This window comes from Nerophis lumbriciformis, linkage group LG32 (assembly GCF_033978685.3).
Source record: "Nerophis lumbriciformis linkage group LG32, RoL_Nlum_v2.1, whole genome shotgun sequence".
NCBI classification, from domain to species: domain Eukaryota; kingdom Metazoa; phylum Chordata; class Actinopteri; order Syngnathiformes; family Syngnathidae; genus Nerophis; species Nerophis lumbriciformis.
This window is the reverse complement of record NC_084579.2, coordinates 23,763,033-23,788,032: the sequence shown is the minus strand read 5'-3', so window position 1 is coordinate 23,788,032 and position 25,000 is coordinate 23,763,033. Positions and strand designations below refer to the sequence as shown.

The 25,000-nt window shown below is 44.5% G+C and overlaps 1 protein-coding gene across 1 annotated transcript in view; it reads left to right on the top strand.

Moving 5' to 3' along the window:
- LOC133574480 (poly [ADP-ribose] polymerase tankyrase-1-like) overlaps nt 1–25,000 on the top strand; it is a 309,074-nt gene that overhangs the window by 267,049 nt on the left and 17,025 nt on the right. The window contains exons 17-24 of the mRNA XM_061926639.2: nt 4,798–5,017; nt 13,140–13,249; nt 13,745–13,933; nt 14,229–14,309; nt 15,896–16,085; nt 16,171–16,250; nt 23,196–23,316; nt 23,400–23,497. Of these exons, the coding sequence (XP_061782623.1) occupies nt 4,798–5,017; nt 13,140–13,249; nt 13,745–13,933; nt 14,229–14,309; nt 15,896–16,085; nt 16,171–16,250; nt 23,196–23,316; nt 23,400–23,497 (1,089 nt within the window). The remainder of the gene's footprint in view (nt 1–4,797; nt 5,018–13,139; nt 13,250–13,744; nt 13,934–14,228; nt 14,310–15,895; nt 16,086–16,170; nt 16,251–23,195; nt 23,317–23,399; nt 23,498–25,000) is intronic.

The following is a 25,000-nucleotide window of genomic DNA, read 5'->3' as shown; positions in this document are numbered from 1 at the left end:
CCACCCTTTTCCGGGCGAGAACCATGGACTCGGACTTGGAGGTGCTGATTCTCATCCCAGTCGCTTCACACTCAGCTGCGAACCGATCCAGTGAGAGCTGAAGATCCTGGCCAGATGAAGCCATCAGGACCAAATCATCTGCAAAAAGCAGAGACCTAATCCTGCAGCCACCAAACCGGATCCCCTCAACGCCTTGACTGCGCCTAGAAATTCTGTCCATAAAAGTTATGAACAGAATCGGTGACAAAGGGCAGCCTTGGCGGAGTCCAACCCTCACCGGAAACGTGTCCGACTTACTGCCGGCAATGCGAACCAAGCTCTGACACTGATCATACAGGGAGCGGACCGCCACAATCAGACAGTCCGAAACCCCATACTCTCTGAGCACTCCCCACAGGACTTCCCGAGGGACACGGTCGAATGCCTTCTCCAAGTCCACAAAGCACATGTAGACTGGTTGGGCAAACTCCCATGCACCCTCAAGGACCCTGCCGAGAGTATAGAGCTGGTCCACAGTTCCACGGCCAGGACGAAAACCACACTGTTCCTCCTGAATCCGAGGTTCGACTATCCGGCGTAGCCTCCTCTCCAGTACACCTGAATAGACCTTACCGGGAAGGCTGAGGAGTGTGATCCCACGATAGTTAGAACACACCCTCCGGTTCACCTTTTTAAAGAGAGGAACCACCACCCCGGTCTGCCAATCCAGAGGTACTTCCCCCGATGTCCACGCGATACTGCAGAGTCTTGTCAACCAAGACAGCCCTACAGCATCCAGAGCCTTAAGGAACTCCGGGCGGATCTCATCCACCCCCGGGGCCTTGCCACCGAGGAGCTTTTTAACTACCTCAGCAATCTCAGCCCCAGAAATAGGAGAGCCCACCACAGACTCCCCAGGCACTGCTTCCTCATAGGAAGACGTGTTGGTGGGATTGAGGAGGTCTTCGAAGTATTCCCTCCACCGATCCACAACTTCCGCAGTCGAGGTCAGCAGAACACCATCCGCACCATACACGGTGTTGGTAGTGCACTGCTTCCCCTTCCTGAGGCGGCGGATGGTGGTCCAGAATCGCTTCGAAGCCGTCCGGAAGTCGTTTTCCATGGCTTCCCCGAACTCCTCCCATGTCCGAGTTTTTGCCTCCGCGACCGCTGAAGCCGCACACCGCTTGGCCTGTCGGTACCTGTCCGCTGCCTCAGGAGTCCCATGAGCCAAAAGAACCCGATAGGACTCCTTCTTCAGCTTGACGGCATCCCTCACCGCCGGTGTCCACCAACGGGTTCTAGGATTACCGCCACGACAGGCACCAACTACCTTGCGGCCACAGCTCCAATCAGCCGCCTCGACAATAGAGGTGCGGAACATGGTCCACTCGGACTCAATGTCCAGCACCTCCCTCGTGACATGTTCAAAGTTCTTCTGGAGGTGGGAATTGAAACTCTCTCTGACAGGAGACTCTGCCAGACGTTCCCAGGAAACCCTCACAATGCGTTTGGGCCTGCCAGGTCTGTCCGGCATCCTCCCCCACCATCGCAGCCAACTCACCACCAGGTGGTGATCGGTAGAAAGCTCCGCCCCTCTCTTCACCCGAGTGTCCAAAACATGAGGCCGCAAATCCGATGACACAACTACAAAGTCGATCATAGAACTGCGGCCTAGGGTGTCCTGGTGCCAAGTGCACATATGGACACCCTTATGCTTGAACATGGTGTTCGTCATGGACAATCCGTGACGGGCACAAAAGTCCAATAACAAAACACCACTTGGGTTCAGATCCGGGCGGCCATTCTTCCCAATCACTCCTCTCCAGGTTTCACTGTCGTTGCCAATATGAGCGTTGAAGTCCCCCAGTAGAACGAGGGAATCACCCGGGGGAGCACTCTCAAGTACTCCCTCGAGTGAATCCAAAAAGGGTGGGTACTCTGAGCTGCTGTTTGGCGCGTAAGCGCAAACAACAGTCAGGACCCGTCCCCCCACCCGAAGGCGGAGGGAAGCTACCCTCTCGTCCACCGGGTTGAACTCCAACATGCAGGCTCTGAGCCGGGGGGCAACAAGAATTGCCACCCCAGCCCGTCGCCTCTCACTGCTGGCAACGCCAGAGTGGAAGAGAGTCCAGCCCCTCTCGAGAGAACTGGTTCCAGAGCCCTTGCTGTGCGTCGAGGTGAGTCCGACTATATCCAACCGGAACTTCTCTACCTCGCGCACTAGCTCAGGCTCCTTCCCCCCCAGCGAGGTGACGTTCCACGTCCCAAGAGCTAGCTTCTGTAGCCGAGGATCGGACCGCCAAGTGCCCTGCCTTCGGCTACTGCCCAGCTCACATTGCACCCGACCTCTATGGCCCCTGCTATGGGTGGTGAGCCCATTGGAGGGGGGCCCCACGTTGCCTCTTCGGGCTGTGCCCGGCCGGGCCCCATGGGGACAGGCCCGGCCACCAGGCGCTCGGAGGGGGGCCCCGGTGACCCGCGTCCGGGCGAGGGAAATCTGAGTCTCGGTTCTTGCATTTCCATAGAAGTCTTCGAGCTGCTCTTTGTCTGATCCCTCACCTAGGACCTGTTTGTCTTGGGAGACCCTACCAGGGGGCATGGAAGCCCCCGGACAACATAGCTCCTAGGATCATTGGGACACGCAAACTCCTCTACCACGTTAAGGTGGCAGCTCAGAGAGGAGATAAACTAACCCATGAATGGAAATATCCGTTGACGTGACTAAATATCCACCATGCCTTAATTAAAAATTTTGGGGACTGATCGTATCCCAAATACACAAAAACGGGTACCAACACGTAACAAAAGTAGGTTTTGCATAGTTGGATCCCAACTTAAGAAGTGTTATGAGATAATAGAAAAGCAAAAGACTTGAAATGAATATAATAAAAGTCAAATATATCTCCAATCTTCTTAAAAAAAAAAACAATTTAGCTATGCTCAATTCTTCAGCTAACAAAGACACAAAAGAACAAAATGTGAAATAAAGTGAACTGGTTTAAGAGGAAATGTTTAAACGTCAGCAGCAACATGAAAATAATTGACCTATAGCAATGGTCTTTTTATAGGTAAACATTATCATAGGACATAAACACAAATATTTTAGCCAGGAACATCAACCTGCCAACTGCTTCATGATGCTGTGTGGCTAGCTTTGTTCTGAAAATTACTTTTAAAAAGTAATTAATTATAGTAATTGAATTACTAACAAAATTACTCTTTAGTAAATTTAATGAATTGCTAGGTAAAATAATTAATGGGATACTTCAAACAACTTCAAATATCTGGCATAATGCAGTTAAGGTAAATTTCAATGTGTGTGTGTGTGTGTGTGTGTGTGTGTGTGTGTGTGTGTGTGTGTGTGTGTGCGTCTTTTAAAAGGCGGTGCCTGTTGCCTAGTGACGTGTGACGTCAGTAAGTCCATGCTCGGAGTCTCACACATTTTAGCTTGAGCTATTTGTGTTAGCTTAGCAGGCTAAGAGCAGCCATTTGTCGGCTTTGATGGCAGCTCTTTTGAATCTTTCACTGGCTTGTGTTACCTTCCATCCATCCATCCATTTTCTACCGCTTATTCCCTTTGGGGTCGCGGGGGGCGCTGGAGCCTATCTCAGCTACAATCGGGCGGAAGGCAGGGTACACCCTGGACAAGTCGCCACCTCATCGCAGGGCCAACACAGATAGACAGACAACATTCACACTCACATCCACACACTAGGGCCAATTTAGTGTTGCCAATCAACTTATCCCCAGGTGCATGTCTTTGGAGGTGGGAGGAAGCCGGAGTACCCGGAGGGAACCCACGCAGTCACGGGGAGGACCTCTGCTTAATAAATAGATTGAATGTGCTTCCATGGCTGTATGTTCTTGTCAACAAACGGGGTATTGTTTAGATGACAAGTTTGTCACTTCAATTATTGATTTGTTGTTCAATATTTCTTCCGGCCCTCAGTGCAGTTTGTGTGAAGTTTTAAGGTGTTGAAAAAAACATAGTTTTTTTTACTGACCAGTTCCTCTAACGAAGACCTTGATTTCTTCTGTTTTGGAAGACTTGGAGCTCACACACATTCCCCTTACAGCTACTGTCCCGCTCCCCTCTGTGCATGGTGCCGGAGGCAGGTACACAAACACAGCTGTTAGCGCACACTGAGTGATCAGAAACTTCTGCGTCAATCACTTTTCCATTTGGTTATAGTTTAAGTTTATATCAAACATGTTATACAGATAGGACAAAATGTAACTCTAATTTGATCAAACTTGAATGGATTTAATTCAGGATCAAATGCTAATTAAAGGTTAATATCTGTGTCCTGCTTTTTTTTTAATATGCGCTTGAACTATTTTTAGTCGCAACTTGGACTAAAAGCTTGCACTGTACAGCTCTGCGGCCGGTATGGAGAGACAGTCTGTTTAGATAAAAAGGGCCTCTCTCACTTCTGCCGGTCGTTTCTTTTTCTTCATACTAAGCTCTCACAGCCAGCATCATCTCACAAGATCGTCAGTTGCCGTGAATCTCAATCACATGACGAAAGTGAAGATTGATGATCGGTTATTTATGTCTTTTTTTTTTAATGCCTCACGATCGACTGAGACATCCTCCGCGATCGACCGGTAGCTCGCGATCAACCTGATGGGCACCCCTGCTTAAAGCATCACCTCGGACACGGTTGACTGAATAAAAGTCTGCTCTTTCTATTTTAGGGGATGTTCTCCCCTCACAGCTTTACAACCATATATTGCCTTGGGACTTCTTAAGACAATATTTCTATCTTTATGAAGTCATGCATTGCTGATGTAGTTTTTCTGTCTTGTCCACAGCACGGTGCAGACCCCACTAAGAAGAACAGAGACGGGAACACTCCCCTGGACCTGGTGAAGGACGGAGATACGGACATCCAGGACCTGCTGAGAGGAGATGCGGCGTTGTTGGATGCAGCGAAGAAGGGCTGTCTTGCCAGAGTACAGAAGTTATGCAGCCCAGACAACATCAACTGTCGAGACACACAAGGACGAAACTCCACCCCACTGCACCTGGCAGGTAACAGACACTCGTATTGTTTGCTTTTCGAAGCCAACACCTTATCAGGGCTGTCAAACTCGTTTTAATGTCATCGCAGTTATGGCTGCACTCAAAGGGCCGCTTGTAACAGTGAATAATATATTAATATAAATGTACAAGGATTCACCTCATGATAGTAACACAATTGCCAATGCATTTAATTATTTTAGATATTTGTTCTGTACACTGTAATAAAAAAAAAAAGCTTTTGTGTAAAAAAAAAAAAAGGCACCGAAGTCGCTAGATATTTACCGTAAAATTTACTGGGGTTTTTACAGCATACAAAACCCAAAACCAGTGAAGTTGGCACGTTGTGTAATTCGTAAATAAAAACAGAATACAATGATTTGCAAATCCTTTTCAACTTATATTCAATTGAATAGACTGCAAAGACAAGACAATTTTTTTTGCAAATAATCATTAACTTAGAATTTAATGGCAGCCACACATTGCAAAAAAGTTGGCACAGGGGCATTTTTACCACTGTGTTACTTGACTTTTCCTTTTAACAACACTCAGTAAACGTTTGGGAACTGAGGAGACCAATTTTTTAAGTTTTTTAGGTGGAATTATTTCCCATTTTTGCTTAATGTTCAGCTTAAGTTGTTCAACAGTCCAGGGTCTCCGTTGTGGTATTTTAGGCTTCATATTGCGCCATACATTTTCAACGGGAGACAGATCTGGACTACAGGCAGGCCAGTATAGTACCACGCTGTTGTAACACGTGGCTTGGCTTTCTCTTGCTGAAATAAGCAGGGGCGTCCATGATGACGTTGCTTGGATGGCAACATATGTTGCTCCAAAACCTGTATGTACCTTTCAGCATTATTGGTGCCTTCACAGATGTGTAAGTTACCCATGCTTGCATGATAATACAAATCATTGTATAATGTTTTTATTTACGATTTACACAACGTGCCAACTTTACTGGTTTTCGGTTTTGTAAAACTAAAAATGTACCACTGTATTTTACATTGAAATTCTGGAAGAGTTTTTTTTTACTGTACATGTAAATGGAAAACAGCAACACATGCTTAAATTCTCAAGATTGTGCTGCCAATTATTTATCCTAAAATCTGTTCTAATTTTTATAGGGTACAATTTGATGGATAACTTCCTTTGAAATAATAAGTCAAGCAGATGTTTAAGTTTTTATTTTATTTTAACAAATCATTAAATGTTATGTAAACCATAGCGTTGTGTTTTAAATGTAAAAAAATTAATCTGTGAAGGTCTCTATGCGGGTAGGGTTCTCCTGAGGCCAATGGATCTTCTCGAGCCTGGGTAGCAGGTTTGAACAAGTCTTTTATTTGGATATACACCCGTGTGCAGGACTTTTCAGTCTTGTGTGCTCGTGGTCGATTGTCTTTTCTGTCGTCAGGTGTGCGCGCTCTGCTCTCATCCGCCCTTTCCGCTCATGGCCGCGGTCCCTGCTGATAAAGGCGAAAGTTGATTAGATAATCAGCCCCAGCTGGGCACTGTACTCACCTGTCAGCTGGGCTTCGAAGCCGGGCCATACACACTCCATTCCCGCAGGAGGTGCGCCGACCACGCCCCCCTCCACACACCTCCACCGCCAGACTCAGGCCGGGAAGCCGTCCAGCCTTGCCTACTCTCCGGCCCTTTTTCACCCTCTCGAACGCCTGCTGGCACTGCTCCGTCCACCAGACCGGATCTCATCTCATCTTTCGGGTGAGATCAGTTAGTGGACTGGTCGGGTCGGCAAACTGGGGGATGAATCTCCGGTAGTAACCTGCCAGGCCCAAAAACTGCCTCACCTCCTTTTTCGTCTTGGGGGTTGGCCAGGCCGCAATTGCCGCTGTTTTATCTACTTGCGGGCGCACCTGCCCTCCTCCCAAGTGGCACCCCAAATACTGTACCTCCCTCCGGCCAACCGCACACTTCGCCGGGTTGGCGGTGAGCCTGTGCAGCACCCGGTCCATGAGGCGCTGGAATGTGGCGGGCACACCGAACAAGCCACACAGGAAGTGTCACGAATTGGTACAATCTTTCCGGAGTGGAGAATGCCGTTTTTTCCATGGACTCTGGCGACAAGGGAATCTGCCAGTAGCCCTTGGTCAAATCTAATGTCGTGAAAAAATGAGCAGTGCCCAGCCAATCCAAGACCTCGTCGACTCGGGGCATTGGGTACGCGTCAAAACGTGACACTTCATTCACTTTGCGGTACTCCACACAGAACCGCACACAGATCCTTCTTCCCTACCAGAACGATGGGGCTTCACCACGCACTGCGGGATTCTTCTATTACCCCTAACTCCAGCATAGATTTAAATTCTTCCCGAACCACTTTGCGTTTGTGTCCGGGCAGCCTATATGGCCGAGACCGCACCGTTACTCCCGGGCTGGTCTCAATGTGATGTTGGATGAGGTTCGTGCAGCCGGGCCGGGGACAGAACACATCAGAAAAGCGCTGCTGCAGCCTGGCAACATCTACTTTCTGTGATGGTGTAAGCTGATTATCACAGAGGAGAAGGGAGGGCTGGGCGGAGCGCGGGACCTCCGGCCCGATCTCCTCCCTCTCCTCGACCGACGTCACCATGGAAACAGGCTCCGCCTCTTTCCATGCTTTCAAGAGGTTGAGGTGGTAAATTTGGGTGTCTCCGCCCTGGTCCGAACGCCGGACCTCATAATCCACATCATTCACTCGCTGTGTGACCACAAAGGGTCCTTGCCACTTGGCGAGTAATTTAGAGGTGGATGTCGGGAGTAATACAAGCACTTTCTCTCCCGGTGAACATTTTCTTAGCTGCGTCCCCTTGTTATACAGGCGCTGCTGACGTTCCTGGGCCCGGAGCAAATTCTCGCGTGACAAGTGACCCAACGTGCAGAGTTTTGCTCTCAGGTCCATAACGTATTGTGTTTCGTTTTTGCTGGGGCTTGGACCTTCCTCCCAGCTTTCTTTAACGAGGTCCAAAACCCCGCGCGGCTTCCTGGCGTATAACAATTCAAAGGGGGTAAACCCTGTGGAGGCCTGGGGCACCTCCCGCACTGCAAACAGCAGGGGCTCCAACCATTTATCCCAATTAGGTTTGTCCTCGTGCACAAACTTACGGATCATGGATTTTAGCGTCTTATTCAGCCGCGGTGGTAGAATCTCTTTCGGGATTCCAACTCGGAAGATGACCTGAAACAGTGCTTGCGCCACACTCTTTGCAGAGATGGACCGCAGCGGCACTGCTTAGGGATATCGGGTTGCGTAATCCACCAGGACTAGCACAAAACAATACCCCCGGGTGCTCGGGTGGAATGGTCTGACGAGGTTCATGCTAATTCGTTCAAACGAGACCTCCATGAGTGGTAATGGGCGCAGAGGCGCCCTGGGGGTGGCCGCTGGATTGACCAGCTGGCATCCGGGCAGGCTGCGCACCAGCGGCGCACGTCTGCCCGGATGCCTGGCCAATAGAAATGGACCATTACCCGGTGGAGTCTTTTATCATACCCCATGCGTCCGGCCATTGGGTGGAAGTGCACCGCCTGGAAAACCATTTCCCGACGGCGTTTCGGCACCAACAACTGGGTGATTTCCTCTCCCGTTTGAGTGTCACGACTCACTCTGTATAATCTATCCCTGATTAACGCAAAATGAGGGAATACCCGCGCTCTTCCCGGGCGCACCAGCTGACCATCAATAGATACCACTTGGTCCAAGGCTGAGCACAGAGTGTCATCCGTCAACTGCTCAAGTGGGAAGTCTTCCGTGGGGTGCCAGTGGAGGGCCGGGGGGGGCCTCCCGCGAAGCCCCCGCCGGTTCTCCCTCCCCCTTGGCAGTGTCGGATGATCTCGCGTCGCCACTGAGAACAGCGCTGATATTCCACTTTCCTGATGGTCGTGAACGCACCCCTGCACACTGTGTCATTAGCTCAACAAACCCCGCCCAATTGGTACCCAGGATTAAGGGGTGCGTTAGGTGCGCACTTACAGCAACCTTGACGCTATGCCATCCATCCATTCATTTTCTACCGCTTATTCCCTTGCTTTTGTTTATTGAATTGAATTTGTACTGGCACCACGGGGTATTCGTGCACATCCCCATGAACACATCTAATTTTCACCCGTGCTGCCTGCCTCAATGCCCCGGGTCGAACCAGGTTCTGGTGGATCATGGACTGCTCACAGCCCGAATCCACCATCGCCCAGTGTGTACTCCTTTGTCGGCCCTCCTCACAGGCGTCGGAGGGCCGACAACCCGGATCACCTGCCCCACCTCCATGAGCAGGCATTCCCGCCGCACGTGACCGGGCTGCCCGCACCTCCAACACGCCTGCTCAGGTGTTCGAGGGGCCGTCTACGGGGGAAGCCCAGTGTCGGCCTGTGGGGCAGAAAAAAACAAGGTACTTCTCCGGGCCCGGAGGGCCGGCGATGCAGCCTCCGCTTGTGACGCGCGCGGTCGGCGCGGCGCTGGTATGGGACCCGTTTGGACCTGCGAGACAGTAGCAGAGATGTCAGTTGTGCGGCGCGGCGGGACTGGCGGCAGCGCCGCCTCTTGCTGTGCTCGGGGCCTGCGCGGCGCCGACACTGGGCGTTCGGCTGCTTCCGCGGTCCTCTCCTCCTGCCTCACAATGCACCACCAGGTGGTCCTCTGCCAGGTCCCGCAGGCGATGGTAGCGGACCCAAGCCGACGTCCGCGCCGGGATCGCCTCCAGGAACTGCTCCAGAACGACCAGCTCCACCACCGCCCGTCGCTGTCCCCCGGCTGCAGCCAGCGCGTCGCTGCATCTTGCAGCTGCTGCCCCAGCACGAACGGGCGATCCTCCGAGGTGCAGTACTGCACGCCTCAGGTCCGGAAAGCACACATGGGAGGCCGCCGGTAGGCTAAGCGCCGCCCGCTGCGCCTCCCCCGCTAGCAGCGGTAGCAGTCGCACGCCCCATTCTTCCTCGAGCCATCCGCACGCCGCCGCCGTGGCCTCGAAGATGTTGAGGAACGCCTGTCATCCGCTGCACGGAGACGGCCACTGAGGTCGGCGGCCGCGCTCCGACCCGCTCCGCCAGCGATTGCAGTATTTGACTCTGCTGGGCTACCTGGAGTCGGACCGCCTCTAATTGCTGCTGGCTCGCTGCTGTCACCTTCGCAAGTACTTGCCCTAGTGCCGTCAGTGGGTTGGGCGCAGACATTTTGGTTCTCAGGACTGTTGGGCGCCAGATGTGAAGGTCTCTTTATGCGGGTAGGGTTCTCCTGAGGCCAATGGATCTTCTCGAGCCCAGGTAGCAGGTTTGAACAAGTCTTTTATTTGCATATACACCCATGTGCAGGACTTTTCAGTCTCGTGTGCTCGTGGTCGATTGTTCTTTCTGTCGTCGGTGTGCGCGCTCTGCTCTCAACCGCCCTTTCCGCTCATGGCCGCGGCCCGTGCCGATAAAGGCGACAGGTGAGATAATGGTTAGATAATCAGCCCCAGCTGGGCACTCTACTCACCTGTCAGCTGGGCTTCGAAGCCGGGCCATACACACTCCATTCCCGCAGGAGGCGCGCCGACCACGCCCCCCTTCACAGAATCATAATATGATGCCTTTAAATGATCCTTGTTTTAGAGCTCAATGTGCTGTTGCAGCCGATAGTATGAGCTGCCTACCTGTAGAGGGTGTCGCGTCCGAATGAGCCACAGTTATTATAACTCGCCCTCTTTCTGGTTCATTATGTAAGATACGACACGAAGCAAAAGGACAACGCCATGTTACTAAGGCATTGTTTAGAAAAGCAAATGATTTCACTCACAGCATAACAACCATAACATCTGTTTTTAAATCCTCTGGTTCAGGGCTTACCTGTGAATGATCACAGACAGTCATGATTGACAGCCATGAACGCCAATCATTCCAGCCAGGCCAAGCAAGTTTTCCATTTGCAATTGGGACAAACATAGACATTTGTTTGTTCCCTCAAACCACTATTGCTAGCTGTCGCTGGTTTGGTCATATTTTTAGGCTTAAAAATTGTAATTTATAGCCCAATGCAAACGGCACCGTTATTGTTTGGTAAGATTAAAGGCACAATTGGACAATTTTGGAGGTATCAAACTATAACCACAATCATAAACATTTCTAAATAAATACCTCTCTGACCGTTTCAATCAAAACTAGCTGGATCTCCTTAGATTCTGCAGGTGTATCTAATGTTAAACTGAAGTGATAAGTGTGCTTTTGGCTTAGCAGAAGTGATCACACACCCAAAGACGTATGCACAATCAGGATTTGTAATCTTCCAAGTCTACTTGAGAGGCACCACTCCACAATACCTCAGGGGCACAAACATTCAAAAATTCACATTTCATGCATGCTGGGCTGATAATATCAGCTGTGTCTACTCTGAATAAAATAACATGTTGAGCTAGAGGCATAATATACAGCACTCTTCATTTAATTTATCTTGCACACTTATGACTCTGCTGTCTCTTGAAGTTTACCTTGAAATATGAAGGTTTTAACATTTTTATCTGTATTGTATCCTTATCAGAAGTCTGAAGGCCATAATTCTGGCACAAATGTATTTTTTGTGACAATTTTTTTTTTTTTTTATCCATGTTTTTTGTAATTATTATCATTATTATTATCAGTGGTTTAATATGAATAGAAGAAGTAATTCAATAAAAAAAATAATCCATCAAAATAATCAATAGAACATTAACCCTGATTTCACTACAATTTGAATGACTAGTTGTACGCAAATTGCACATTCATGTGAACTCATAATCCACTGATTATTGAAAAATGTTATAATTTTATTCATCTCATTGTCCGAGTCAAACCTACTTAACTATTCATTCACGAGAACTTGATTGAGTATTTAATTTGTTACAAATTAAGCGCAGGAACTGAAAAAACCAACATGTAAGACATTTTTATGAAATAAAAAAGGGATAGGATTAGATAAGATCAGCTTCTTTCTACTTTTCAGACATGTTGTAATGAAAATTTGGAAATACGTGATGTACCATATTGTAATGTTCAAAATAAATCAAAACCATAACTTAAAGAGGACCTGTTATGCAAAACCAACTTTTCTTACCTATTGGTACCTGTTTTTGTGTATTTGGAAAATTTGAAATCAAACGATGGAGGTATGGCGGCGATATTTATAAAACAATTGTGCCTTTCTTCATACTTCCTCCAAAAGAGCCGTTTAGAATTTGGCCAATTTGTGACATTTTTCTCAATTGGGATGTCAGCTGGTATCTCCATTTATGATAAAAATGTATCTAAAGTGCTTTGCGCAGGTCCGCTATTATAGTTTGTGCTGTATTCAATAAGCTCCTTCATTTTCTCTATACTCCTCTCAGACTGGCTCGTACATGCACATGCATTTCCGTTGTTGCCATTTCTAATACAAAGTAGCATATTGTTTGAACTCATATCTGTTAGTAGATTCGATATGAAAGCACTAAAAACTACAACATGGATGGCGGGAAGAGGGCACAGTCGAAGTTGAGGCACGTAAATAAGACCGCTCACAAAACGGGGCATCCTGAAGAGACGGTCAAAAAGCATCTTGAAAACGGTCTCTAAAATATACAGTAATCTATGCGAAAGTTTGACCAAAGCACCACCATTACATGTTATGTAGACCACAAAAAATGTTTTGAAAGTAAAAATAATATAACCCCTTTGAGTTAAATCCAGCTTCTATTACTATCTTTCATGTGTGTACAGTATGTGAATATGTTAGGGGGTGACTATGAATTGTGTGAAGGACTACAGATGAAGGTTATCTGAATGCTAAATATGGTGCGCCTATAAATTCTATATTAATAACATGATATTGATATGATAATTAAATCAATGAAAAATGTAAGTAGTGTCAAGCATTAAAAGTGTGAATAAACCCCTGTGAAAAGTTTTGAGGGGAAAAGTACAAGCCTCGGGACTAAAACAAATCTGGAATAAAAAATTATTATTCATCATCTCCATTGTTAAACCACATTCCACCCAAGTAAATAATTAAGTATATATTGCAATACAAATGTTGGAGCACACAATTTTTTATAATACATATTTAAACTATTATTGTCTGTTTTACAGACTGGATTCAATTCTTCCCATTTCAATTATTTACTTGACACTCTCTTTCTTTCACGGCGCTTTTTAGCCGGCTACAACAACCTGGAGGTAGCCGAGTATCTGTTGGAACACGGAGCCGACGTGAACGCGCAGGACAAAGGGGGTCTTATACCTTTGCACAATGCTGCTTCATACGGGGTAAGACATAGAACAACAAATGTTTTGTGTGCACACAAAGATACTCGCTATTGATTAAAAAAACAGAAAAGAAAGTGTAAAAAAAAAAGAAAAAATGTGTTTTCTTCTTGGAGTGCACTCAATAGTATTGGCTTGCTGAAAGAGTCATGAAACACATGTTGAATGAGCAGTCGGAGAGCTCCGTGTTCCAGATGAGACACACAAACACTCCATATAGTATCTCCAACGGCTTCTCAGAGTGAGGCTTGTATTGTGTAGTTGACGCCGAGATGAACAAGTAGAGTGAGAGCAACAAGGGATGAGAACAACAAAAGAAAGGAAAGCGAGGCAGGGAAAGGAAGATGAGGTTAATAATTCACATGACTCTGCAGTGCAACTTTAGGTTGGATATACTTAGCAACACACGCTCATCTCAACAAATTGTCTCCTTCCTCTTCTGTTTTATTTCTTGTACTTCTAACTGTCTGCACTTCTGTGTCAACCATCCCTGTGCAGCATGTTGACATAGCCGCCTTGCTCATCAAGTACAAGACCTGCGTCAACGCCACGGACAAATGGGCGTTTACTCCCCTCCATGAGGCTGCGCAAAAGGGACGCACTCAGCTCTGTGCTCTTCTTCTGTCTCACGGAGCAGATCCCACCATGAAGAACCAAGAAGGGCAGACACCGCTGGACTTGGCAACAGTATAAAACTATTTTTTTAAGCCTAGTTTACACAAAGATACACAGTTTTGGAAAGATAATCAATCCATATTATGGCAGTTTTTGACACTCTTTAAATTATGATACCGACTAGATACTGCAGGCTGTTGTTTAGTCCAAGTGATCATCACTTCCAAAAAGCTATGGAAGGTGCCAGGAGAAGAACGCACAAACAACTGTTCATTGTCACATTCACATTGTACAGCCTACATTTAACTTAGCATGCATGTTTTGCTGACTGCGGGGAAAAAAACAGAATTTTATGTCAATGTTCCAGGCTGATGACATCCGAGCGTTGCTAATAGACACCATGCCACCCGAAGCCCTGCCCAGCTGTCTGAAACCACAGGCCACTGTGGTGAGTGCCAGACAAAGAACGCTACAGTGGAACCTCAATTTACGAACTTAATTGTTCTTGAACAGGGTTCATACATAGAACATTTCGTATATTGAAGCATTTTTTTCCATAGGAAACAATGCAAACATGAAAATAGGTTTCCAGCCTCGACAAATGTCCATATTGTAGTACGAGTTTGAACACAGTAACGCAAAAGCGCTATACCGTACTGTATATCAAACAAACATAACAATGGAGTGATGGATCAAATTTTATTATAATAAGAAAGCCAAAAAAAACACAACAGCTGAACGCTCCCTTTTCTTATGAGTCTGTCACATGCACACACACGCTGTAACTAGACCTGTTTTGCACACAGTTTGAAATCACAGAACTCCTTAACTTTAACAGCCGGGTCAGTCAAATGATTAGAAATAAACAATGAAAAAGCAATTTAATTAATTGGTTACATTTCTTGATGTTGAACCGAATGGAGTGGGAGGTGTCAACAACGCTGTGAATTACTTCCTGAATGTTAAGGGGCAAGCGGTAGAAAATGGATGGATTGATGTTTCCAACCACACATCGCTTGTCCATTGCTTATTTGGATTCATATTGAGCTAGCAAAACTAGAAAAAAATTGTAAAAAGGCTAATAAACACCTATAAAGTACATAAAACAGCAATTAGCACAGGTGCTAACAACTGCTGACAGAGATCGATAAGCCCGCCCACAAGTAGTGTGCTGCTTTTATCGTGTTGTGTTTGTGTTGTGTTTGCTCGTTTTTCTTTTGTTATCTTTTAACCTGCCTATTATACTGCACTTTGGCTATCCCTGTGGTAAATTTTAAATGTGCTTCATAAATAAAGTTGATTTGATTTGATTTTGCAGGCAGGCACACAATGGATGGATGAAACATTCATACACGGAGACAAGGTTTATACTGCAAAATAGAATTCATATTTCTATTCAGTCTGTGGTTAGTAAATCGAAATTTTCGTATAATGAGGGGTTAGTATATCAAGGTTCCACTGTATTGATTTTTATTTACAATATGGCCCTTTTTATCTAGGGTAAAAGGTGCAGTCAGTTGGTACATTTTCAACATCAACACTCGCCTACCTGTCATATTTTTTGCAATGTAACAATTTTTAACTTCAATTTTGGTAATCAATGCATGACACAGATATTGTTTCTGTAATTTCTGCTCTTTATTTTTATCTAACATCCAGACTTAAAAATAGTTAAGTCAAAAACCCACATGATGAGCAAATACTTGGTGACAGAGAGAAGGAAAAACTCACTCTCGATAATGATAATAATGGTTTAATAGAGGAAAACAACAACCTGCTGTCGGCTGCAACACTTGTGAAAATATAAAGCATTGTTATCTGCAGCATGTTCGCACTGAAATGGTGTGTGTCAAGAAGTGAAACTGTTTGAATTATTTGAAAGCGGTGCTGTGAAGTAAGTGAAGTGTAAAAAGAGGGCAACTGTGAGTTCAAGAAGCTGAACTAAATTGAGGTTGAAAAGAGTTCAAGACAGAGTAAATTACCACTTTTTCTTTCTTTGTTCCTAAAGCCAAATCTTGTCATTTACACTCGCAGGTGAGTGCTAGTGTGGTGACGGCTGGTGCCACAGGGGGCGTGGTCATCTCTCCCTCGCCGTCACCGTCATCCTGCTTGTCAGCCGCCAGCAGCATTGACAACCTGACTATGCCCCTTAGCGACATAACGGTAGGCGGTGCCACCGGGACGGCAGATGGAGCATCTAGCTCCAACAGGAAGGAAAGAGATAGTAAGTACATGAAAAATACATTAAAAACCACACACACAGATTGAACATATTCCTGTAAAATTCTGTGTCTCCATCTTTTCTCCAGCTCTATTTGACATGACTATCAACCAGTTCCTAAAGAGTTTGGGACTGGAACACCTTAGAGACATCTTCCAGAGGGAACAGGTATGCGAGTGAGTGGGAAAGCATCAAGTGCATATAAGACAAACATGAAGATGGAAAGAGGGGAAGCAGACAGACAGAGGCAGAAAGAGCAATTGAAAGTGACAGCTGGATGAAGTCCAAGCACTGAAGTCCAGAGTGGATGCAAAATGCAGCCTGAGTGTTTCTTCTAATTTCCCTGAAGGGAAACAAGTCTTCATTGATATTCTGAGTGGTGAGATGGAGGCGAGCGTCAGCTGTGTGTGGAAAGAAAAGGATATCTCACTATAACATAAACAGCCGCTCTCGTCTGGAAACATTTAGTTCACATTCACTCAGTTTCACATTATTTCAGAGGTCTTTCCACCAAATTAGAGCCATTTGCTTATTAACATTTTCCTCAAACTAATTTTCTGTCTTTTTCTAACTGTAAATCTGATAATACACACATTTAACGCCTCAAAATGTGTATGGACACAAAAATGGCTTGTTTTACAGTAGTAACAGGATTAAAAGTAACAAGAGTGACTCAAATGAACAGGAAACATAGCATGTATGCTTATAGAATGTTGACACTAGGCACATTACAATTATTCAACAAAAATGTTATGTAAAAAACATATAACATTGAAAAAATAATTTTGGTAACAGGAATGTGCTAAAATAAAACCCTCCTTGTCATAGTTGAAATATTAAAAGTAGTCGGCCTGCAAATAATCTCATTTATTAATTTGCACACAAAAAAAACTATTAATGTACAAACCCTGTTTCCATATGAGTTGGGAAATTGTGTTAGATGTAAATATAAACGGAATACAATGATTTGCAAATCATTTTCAACCCATATTCAGTTGAATATGCTAAGACAACGTATTTGATGTTCAAACTGATAAACATTTTTTTTTTGCAAATAATCATTAACTTTAGAATTTGATGCCAGCAACACGTGACAAAGAAGTTGGGAAAGGTGGCAATAAATACTGATAAAGTTGAGGAATGCTCATCAAACACTTATTTGGAACATCCCACAGGTGAACAGGCTAATTGGGAACAGGTGGGTGCCATGATTGGGTATAAAAGTAGATTCCATGAAATGCTCAGTCATTCACAAACAAGGATGGGACGAGGGTCACCACTTTGTCAACAAATGCGTGAGCAAATTGTTGAACAGTTTAAGAAAAACCTTTCTCAACCAGCTATTGCAAGGAATTTAGGGATTTCATCATCTACGGTCCGTAATATCATCTAAGGGTTCAGAGAATCTGGACAAATCACTGCACGTAAGCAGCTAAGCCTGTGACCTTCGATCCCTCAGGCTGTACTGCATCAACAAGCGACATCGGTGTGTAAAGGATATCACCACATGGGCTCAGGAACACTTCAGAAACCCACTCTCAGTAACTACTGTTGGTCGCTACATCTGTAAGTGCAAGTTAAAACTCTCCTATGCAAGGCGAAAACCGTTTATCAACAACACCCAGAAACGCCGTCGGCTTCGCTGGGCCTGAGCTCATCTAAGATGGACTGATACAAAGTGGAAAAGTGTTCTGTGGTCTGACGAGTCCACATTTCAAATTGTTTTTGGAAACTGTGGATGTTGTGTCCTCTGGACCAAAGAGGAAAAGAACCATCCGGATTGTTATAGGCGCAAAGTTGAAAAGCCAGCATCTGTGATGGTATGGGGGTGTATTAGTGCCCAAGACATGAGTAACTTACACATCTGTGAAGGCGTCATTAATGCTGAAAGGTACATACAGGTTTTGGAGCAACATATGTTGCCATCCAAGCAACATTACCATGGACGCCCCTGCTTATTTCAGCAAGACAATGCCAAGCCATGTGTTACATCAACATGGCTTTATAGTAAAAGAGTGCGGGTACTAGACTGGCCTGCCTGTAGTCCAGACCTGTCTCCCATTGAAAATGTGTGGGGCATTATGAAGCCTAAAATACCACAACAGAGACCCCCGGACTGTTGAACAACTTAAGCTGTACATCAAGCAAGAATGGGAAAGAATTCCACCTTAGAAGCTTAAAAAATGTGTCTCCTCAGTTCCCAAACGTTTACTGAGTGTTGTTAAAAGGAACACAGTGGTGAACATGCCATTTCCCAACTACTTTGTCACGTGTTGCAGCCATGAAATTCTAAGTTAATTATTATTTGCAAAAAATAAATAAAGTTTGAGTTTGAACATCAAATATCTTGTCTTTGTAGTGCATTCAATTGAATATGGGTTGAAAAGGATTTGCAAATCATTGTATTCCGTTTATAATTACATCTCACACAATTTCCCAACTCATATGGAAACGGGGTTTGTACAATGTAAAGCAAAAACGCATGTGCGGGAAAGGGGAACAGTCTTTTGGAAAAAAATGCAAATAGCACTTATTTGGTGGAATGGTTCTTAAAACCACCATCACTTGCTTGCTTTCCAATTTAATTGGACTACAGACTTGGAACAGACCTATCAATCAATGAAATAGTCTATCAGACCGTGGGCTAGACCCTATATTTGACCTTAAATGTTATTGTTATGAAGACCTTGTGGATAAAGCATTCCTTCCAACATTGTGAGCACAATTTGGGGAAAACCCACATTGGTTTTAGCATGACAGTGCCTCTGCGCACACAGAAAGTATTCAGACCGCTTTAAAATTTTCACTCTTTGTTTCCATCCATCCATCCATTTTCTACCGCTTGTCCCTTTCGGGGTCGCGGGACTCTTTGTTTCATTGCAGCCATTTGCTAAAATCTGAAAAGTTCATTTTATTTCTCCTTAATGTACACTCAGCATCCCATCTTGACAGAAAAAACAGAAATGTAAATATGTTTGCAAATACATTTTTTTTTTTTTTTTTAAACCCTCTAAAATCACATGTACTGTACATAAGTATTCAGACCCTTTGCTCAATACTTTGTTGATGCACCTTTGGCAGCAATTACAGCCTCAAGTCTTTTTGAATACAATGCCACAAGCTTGGCACACCAATTTTGGGCAGCTTCTCCAATTCCCATTTACCCATTCCTTTACGCAACACTTCTCAAGCTCATTCAAATTGGATCGGAAGCGTTGGTTTCATCCAGGAACATCACGCTTACGTATTTTATCCATTTACGGTTGGTCAGACTTGCACTTGAACTGCTTGTGCAAAATTCAGGAAGCTGTATTAGACTCCAGTCAAAGTGTGTCCTATTGAACAGTCAGTAAGTAGCAACAAAGTTCCTTAATTTTATACATGAAGCTCTACTAAGTATGTTCTTCTATAACACTTATTTCTTATACAATAGCACTGAGGCACATGCGTAAAAACTTCTGGGTATGTGACTCAAATGTTTCACTTAATTCAGAAGGTTGCCGCTGCTTTATCGTTTGCTTTAAGGTCAATATTCCGTGTCGATGTGTGCCGTGTCTTGTGTGTGTCAGGACTGCCAGAGAGATCAGACCAACTTCTGAGACACTGCTACAATAATTTGACAATGCATGCAAAACCTTCTATTGTTTTTCTTGCCTCGTCTCCATTAATTTATCAATCCAAACAGCAAAGACAGCAGCCCAGATGAGAGTAGACTCAGATCAGCATTTCAATAGGAGAGTTCACTCACCTTCCGTCCGCTTCACGTCTATCGCTTTGATCAGTTGCTCAATGACCGCCGTGCATTCATTAACCTTACCTGTAAGGCCACACTAGACTGGCTCTCATGAATATTATTCAGACCAATTGTGTCTGCTGTATTATTATCAACTACTTGCTTTAGAATACTTATTGCTATGGTGTTACCTATTGTTGTTTTTAAATGGAAGAAATACATCTAATTTCATCATTGAATTCAATTTTTTTTCTATTTGGTCTTTAGACCTTTTATGAGTGCTTTTTTCTTGACTTTCTGGTGACCTTACACATACTGCTCCCGGAAAACTGCCGCATCAGGCTAATAACATAACAAATAGTCACCTGTGCCTTTTACACAGAACCCAGTGGAATATCGCTGTGTGCACATTCATTCAGAGACTCAACAACTGTTATTATGTATAAAATATTATAACCTTAGCAACAATTGCTTTTGGGGGAAGTGAATCTCTGGTGTTCATTGCATTGCGTAATACCCATCAACACAGGTGACGTCCCTCTTTTGTTAGAGCTTTAAAACCTCTGTTATGAGCAGCAGCGAAAAAAGCTTTTACAGGAAGTGTGAAAGTGGTTATAGATTTGGGATTAGAGACAGTCATTCAGGAAACTAGAAAGATAAGGAGAGTACTCCACAGTTCTGTGGACAAAAATATTGTATTCAGGTCTATAAACAAGATTACTGGCATTTTATTTATGGAAATGTCAAATATACTTGAAGTACTCAATGGCTGCAGAATATTTATTTTAATTCAGTTCGTATTAACAATTTTTGGGGTAAATGACACCTCAATGATTGTGTGGCACACTCACTGGCTGTATTGACACTGCAGTGACAGTGCTACTGTTTCATAATACCTTCTAAAAGTACTTTCATAAACTTTCTTTTCAGAATACATTTGACAATCCACGTGTCATGACAGTGCATTTTGGTTATCTACAGCCATGCATCTAAAGCAAACCTGGGAAAAATATGGTGCGGTAACGTTAAGCTTTTCATTCCGACTCGCCGAATGTTTCCAGATTATGTGCAGTGGCGTTTTCAAATGACCGTAAATCTTGAACTATAGAAAATATTTAAATGGTTGAACTTTGCGCTTTTGAGTGATATCATATCATATCATAGAGACTACGTCACAGCAGCTCCAGGCAGACAGGGCACGAAGCAGAGTGGACGGGGTTTGTTTACAGAGCAGCCAGCCCGAGACATGGGTGTAAGAAATAGACACGGAAGCAGATTTTTTCAACAAAGTTCGCTGAAGTGTTGTGTTGCTTGATTGTAAAAGACGTCGATTGAGGAGGTCGTCTTAGAAGTCAAAGATGAGCTACGTTCATATATTTTTATAATATTCAGTTTTTTATCATTCATAGTTAATACTGTAAATCCCACATTTTTAAAAACGTTTCTGTTTTTGTATTAGTATGCCTGAAAAAAGTGACCAAAACGCAAACAGGATTGTAATTACTGCCAAAACTCCCCAGTCTCAAAAATGTTTCACAAACTCAAAATTGTTTCACAAACTAAAAAAAAAAATGGTTTAACAAACTCAAAAATGTTTCACAAACTCAAAAACGTTTCACAAACTCAAAATTGTTCACAAACTAAAAAAAATAGTTTAACAAACTCAACATTTTTTCACAAACTCAAAAACGTTTCATAAACTCAAAACATTTTTCACAAACTAAAAAAAATGTTTCACAAGCACAATAAAAGATTCGCAAGTGGGAAAACAATTTTCTTCAAATTAAATCTTTTGGCACGGTTTTTCCACTTTTTGTTCCACACGCAGGAACCGTAGTTTGCACTGTTCAACGACAGGTGGGGCTGCCGAGTCACTTTTAAGGCCGACAGAGCTACTGATTTATAACACTGCCGTCAACGGTTAATAACATAAGAAGACGACGAAGTAGAAGCATCAACGTGTGGAGAGAAATGGCGGACAGAAGAGAGGGAAATCGAGTTCAAGCCGTAAGTGAACACATGAATTCTATTATTCCATCGTTGTAAATCATGCAATATAAAGTGGGAATTTAAACACTCTCTGACAGGAGACTCTGCTAGACATTCCTAGCAAACCCTTACAATGCGTTTGGGCCTGCTAGGTCTGTCCGGCATCCTCCCCCACCATCGTAGCCAACTCACCACTAGGTGGTGATCGGAACTGGGGCCGAGTGTGTCCTGGTGCCAAGTGCACATATGGACACCCTTATGTTTGAACATTGTGTTTGTTATGGACAATCTGTGACGAGCACAAAAGTCCAATAACAAAACACCTCTCAGGTTCAGATCCGTCCGGATCTGAACCTGAGAGGTGTTTTGCCGTCCGGCCATTCTTCCCAATCACGCCTCTCCAGGTTTTACTGTCGTTGCCAACATGAGCGTTGAAATCACCCAGCAGAACAAGGGAATCACCTGAGGGAGCATTCTCCAGTACTCTCTTGAGGGAATCCAAAAAGGGTTGGTACTCTGAGCTGCTGTTTGGTGCGTAAGCACTAAAAACAGTCATGACCCGTCTCCCCACCTGAAGGCGGAGGGAAGCTACTCTCTCGTCTACTGGGTTGAACTCCAACGTGCAGGCTTTGAACCGGGGGGCAACAAGAATTGCCACCCCAGCCCATTGCCTGCAGAGTCCAGCTCCTTTCAAGAGAACTGTTTCCAGAGCCCTTGCTGTGTGTCGAAGTGAGTCCGACTATATCTAGCCGGAACTTCTCCACCAGCTCAGGCTCCTTCCCCCGCAGCGAGGTGACAATCCACGTCCCAAGAGCTATCTTATGTAGCCGAGGATCAGACCGCCAAGTGCCCTGCCTTCGGCTGCCACCCAGCTCACATTGCGCCGACCTCTTTGGCCCCTCCTATGAGTGATAAGCCCATAGGAGGGGGGACCCACATTGCCAAGCGCTCACCATCTTGCCCCTCCTCCGGGCCTGACTCCAGAGGGGTGCCCCGGTGACCTGTGTCCGGGCAAATCTAAGTCCTTGTTTGTTCTTTTCCATAAAGGTCTTCAAGCTGGTCTTTGTCTGATCCCTCACCTAGGGCCTGTTTGTCTTGGGAGACCCTACCAGGATAAGGTGACAGCTCAGAAAGGAGCTGCCACCTAAAAAAGGTTTTAGTTTGTAAAACAATTTTGAGTTTGTGAAACAATTTTTTTTAGTCTGTGAAACAATTTGGAGTTTGTGGAGTTTTTGCGGTAATTTCACTCTTTTAAAATAATTATCTGATTGTGCCCCCCTTGGTCAAAAATAATTGCCCAGGTCTAATCTATAGTCTTCTTGTTTTTTTAAAGACGTTTTGGGGGGAAAAAAAGTGTAATTGAAGAAACCTGACAATCTGTTTCCGAACAGATCTCGCTGGATGTGTTGGCAGACATGGGCCATGAGGAGCTCAAAGAGATTGGCATCAACGCCTACGGGCACAGACACAAACTTATCAAGGGCATCGAACGGCTGCTGGGAGGTCAGCAAGGTAAGGAAACAACATTAGACGCTCATGTGACTGTGCGGCATGTGTCTGAAATATTAAATTATAATGTGCGCATGTGTTTGTAGGTGGCAACCCGTACCTGACGTTCCACTGCTCCGGCCAGGGCACTGTACTGATCGACCTGGCCCCGGACGACAAGGAGTTCCAGTCGGTGGAGGAGGAAGTAAACACACACACTCATATGTACCTCAAATATTTCCAATGTGTGTATTTTGCATATTAACCATCACAATCGCACTTTGCATTGTTTCAGTAAGTTGATGATATTTTGTATACTGAAGGGAAGTGTCAGTGAGAGCAACAGCAGCTGATCTCTCTATTAAAGGCTTTAACACTAATGAGGACAATCAGCGGTAAAGTCTTTTAAATTGTTGTTGTTTTTTTAGTCAAGCAAACTATTTAATTTTTGTGTAGGATTTTACTAAGTATTCAAGATACTTTTTAATTTATGTAGATTTTTTTAAACATAGGCTTTACATAAGTACTGCATTTTTCGGACTATACTGTAGCGCGCACAGGTATTTAAGAAGAAAAAAATGTGTTACATATATTTACCTCACCGGACTATGTGCCTCAGATGTATACCAGTAAGAAATATTTTGTGAATGTTTAGTTACATTCCTAAATCATTTCAAATGGTGCCGGTAACACGGCAGTAAAACGGATGATCAAACAAAACAGAAGTCATCGTCATTGTACCGGAAGCTAGTTCTTCAATCAGCTGAAGAGACTCAAAAACTCCACGGTGACATTTTGGGGAAATTATGAAATTGAAACAATACAATAGAATGCCATTGTAAGTTAATAATACTAACATAAACACTTGTAAACGTGTTAGCATATTTACTAATGCTAACGACGCTATCTTGATTAAATTACGATAGCACATACAAATATGCAGCATATTCACTAATGGTAACGACACTAGCTTGATTAAATTACGATAGCACATACAAATATGCTCCAAAAACACTCCTACAGACATCACACATGGGACAGTTTAGTAACTATGAATGGTTTTAGATATATTGTAAAACTTACAAACGTTGCTAGGAGTGATGAATGAAGAATCCTTTCAAGCAGAAGAACTATGGACGGTTATATTTCCAGTTTACGGCACAAAACAGAAAGTACATTTTCAACCCGCAGCATCTGCAGTTAGTGAACTCGTCCAAAAGATGTCGCCATAGCACAACCACATTTTAATGTCTGCTGGTGTGATATAATAACCACATTTTTAAACTAAATTTGTGTTTTTAAAAATGTTTTAGTACAGGTTTGGGCACCGTTTTAGAAGTACTGATTTATTACTAGTGTCGTTTAAAATGTAAACAATACCCATCCCTCATTGTGTCTCCCGCTAGTCCAACACTGGGCTTGAAGAGTTGTGCACGCTTACACTCCTCACTTTTTATGGTGGTGGTAATGCACAATCCCTGGGTTTGTGGAGGCAGAAAAGTGTGGACACTGTATTTGGGATCTATGTGAACACATCAGTTAACAGTCAGAAGTGAAGTGAAGTGAATTATATTTATATAGCGCTTTTCTCTAGTGACTCACAGCGCTTTTACATAGTGAAACCCATAATCTAAGTTAAATGGGTGGTGCTAGGGGCAGGTGGGTAAAGTGTCTTGCCCAAGGACACAATGGCAGTGATGGCGGGGAT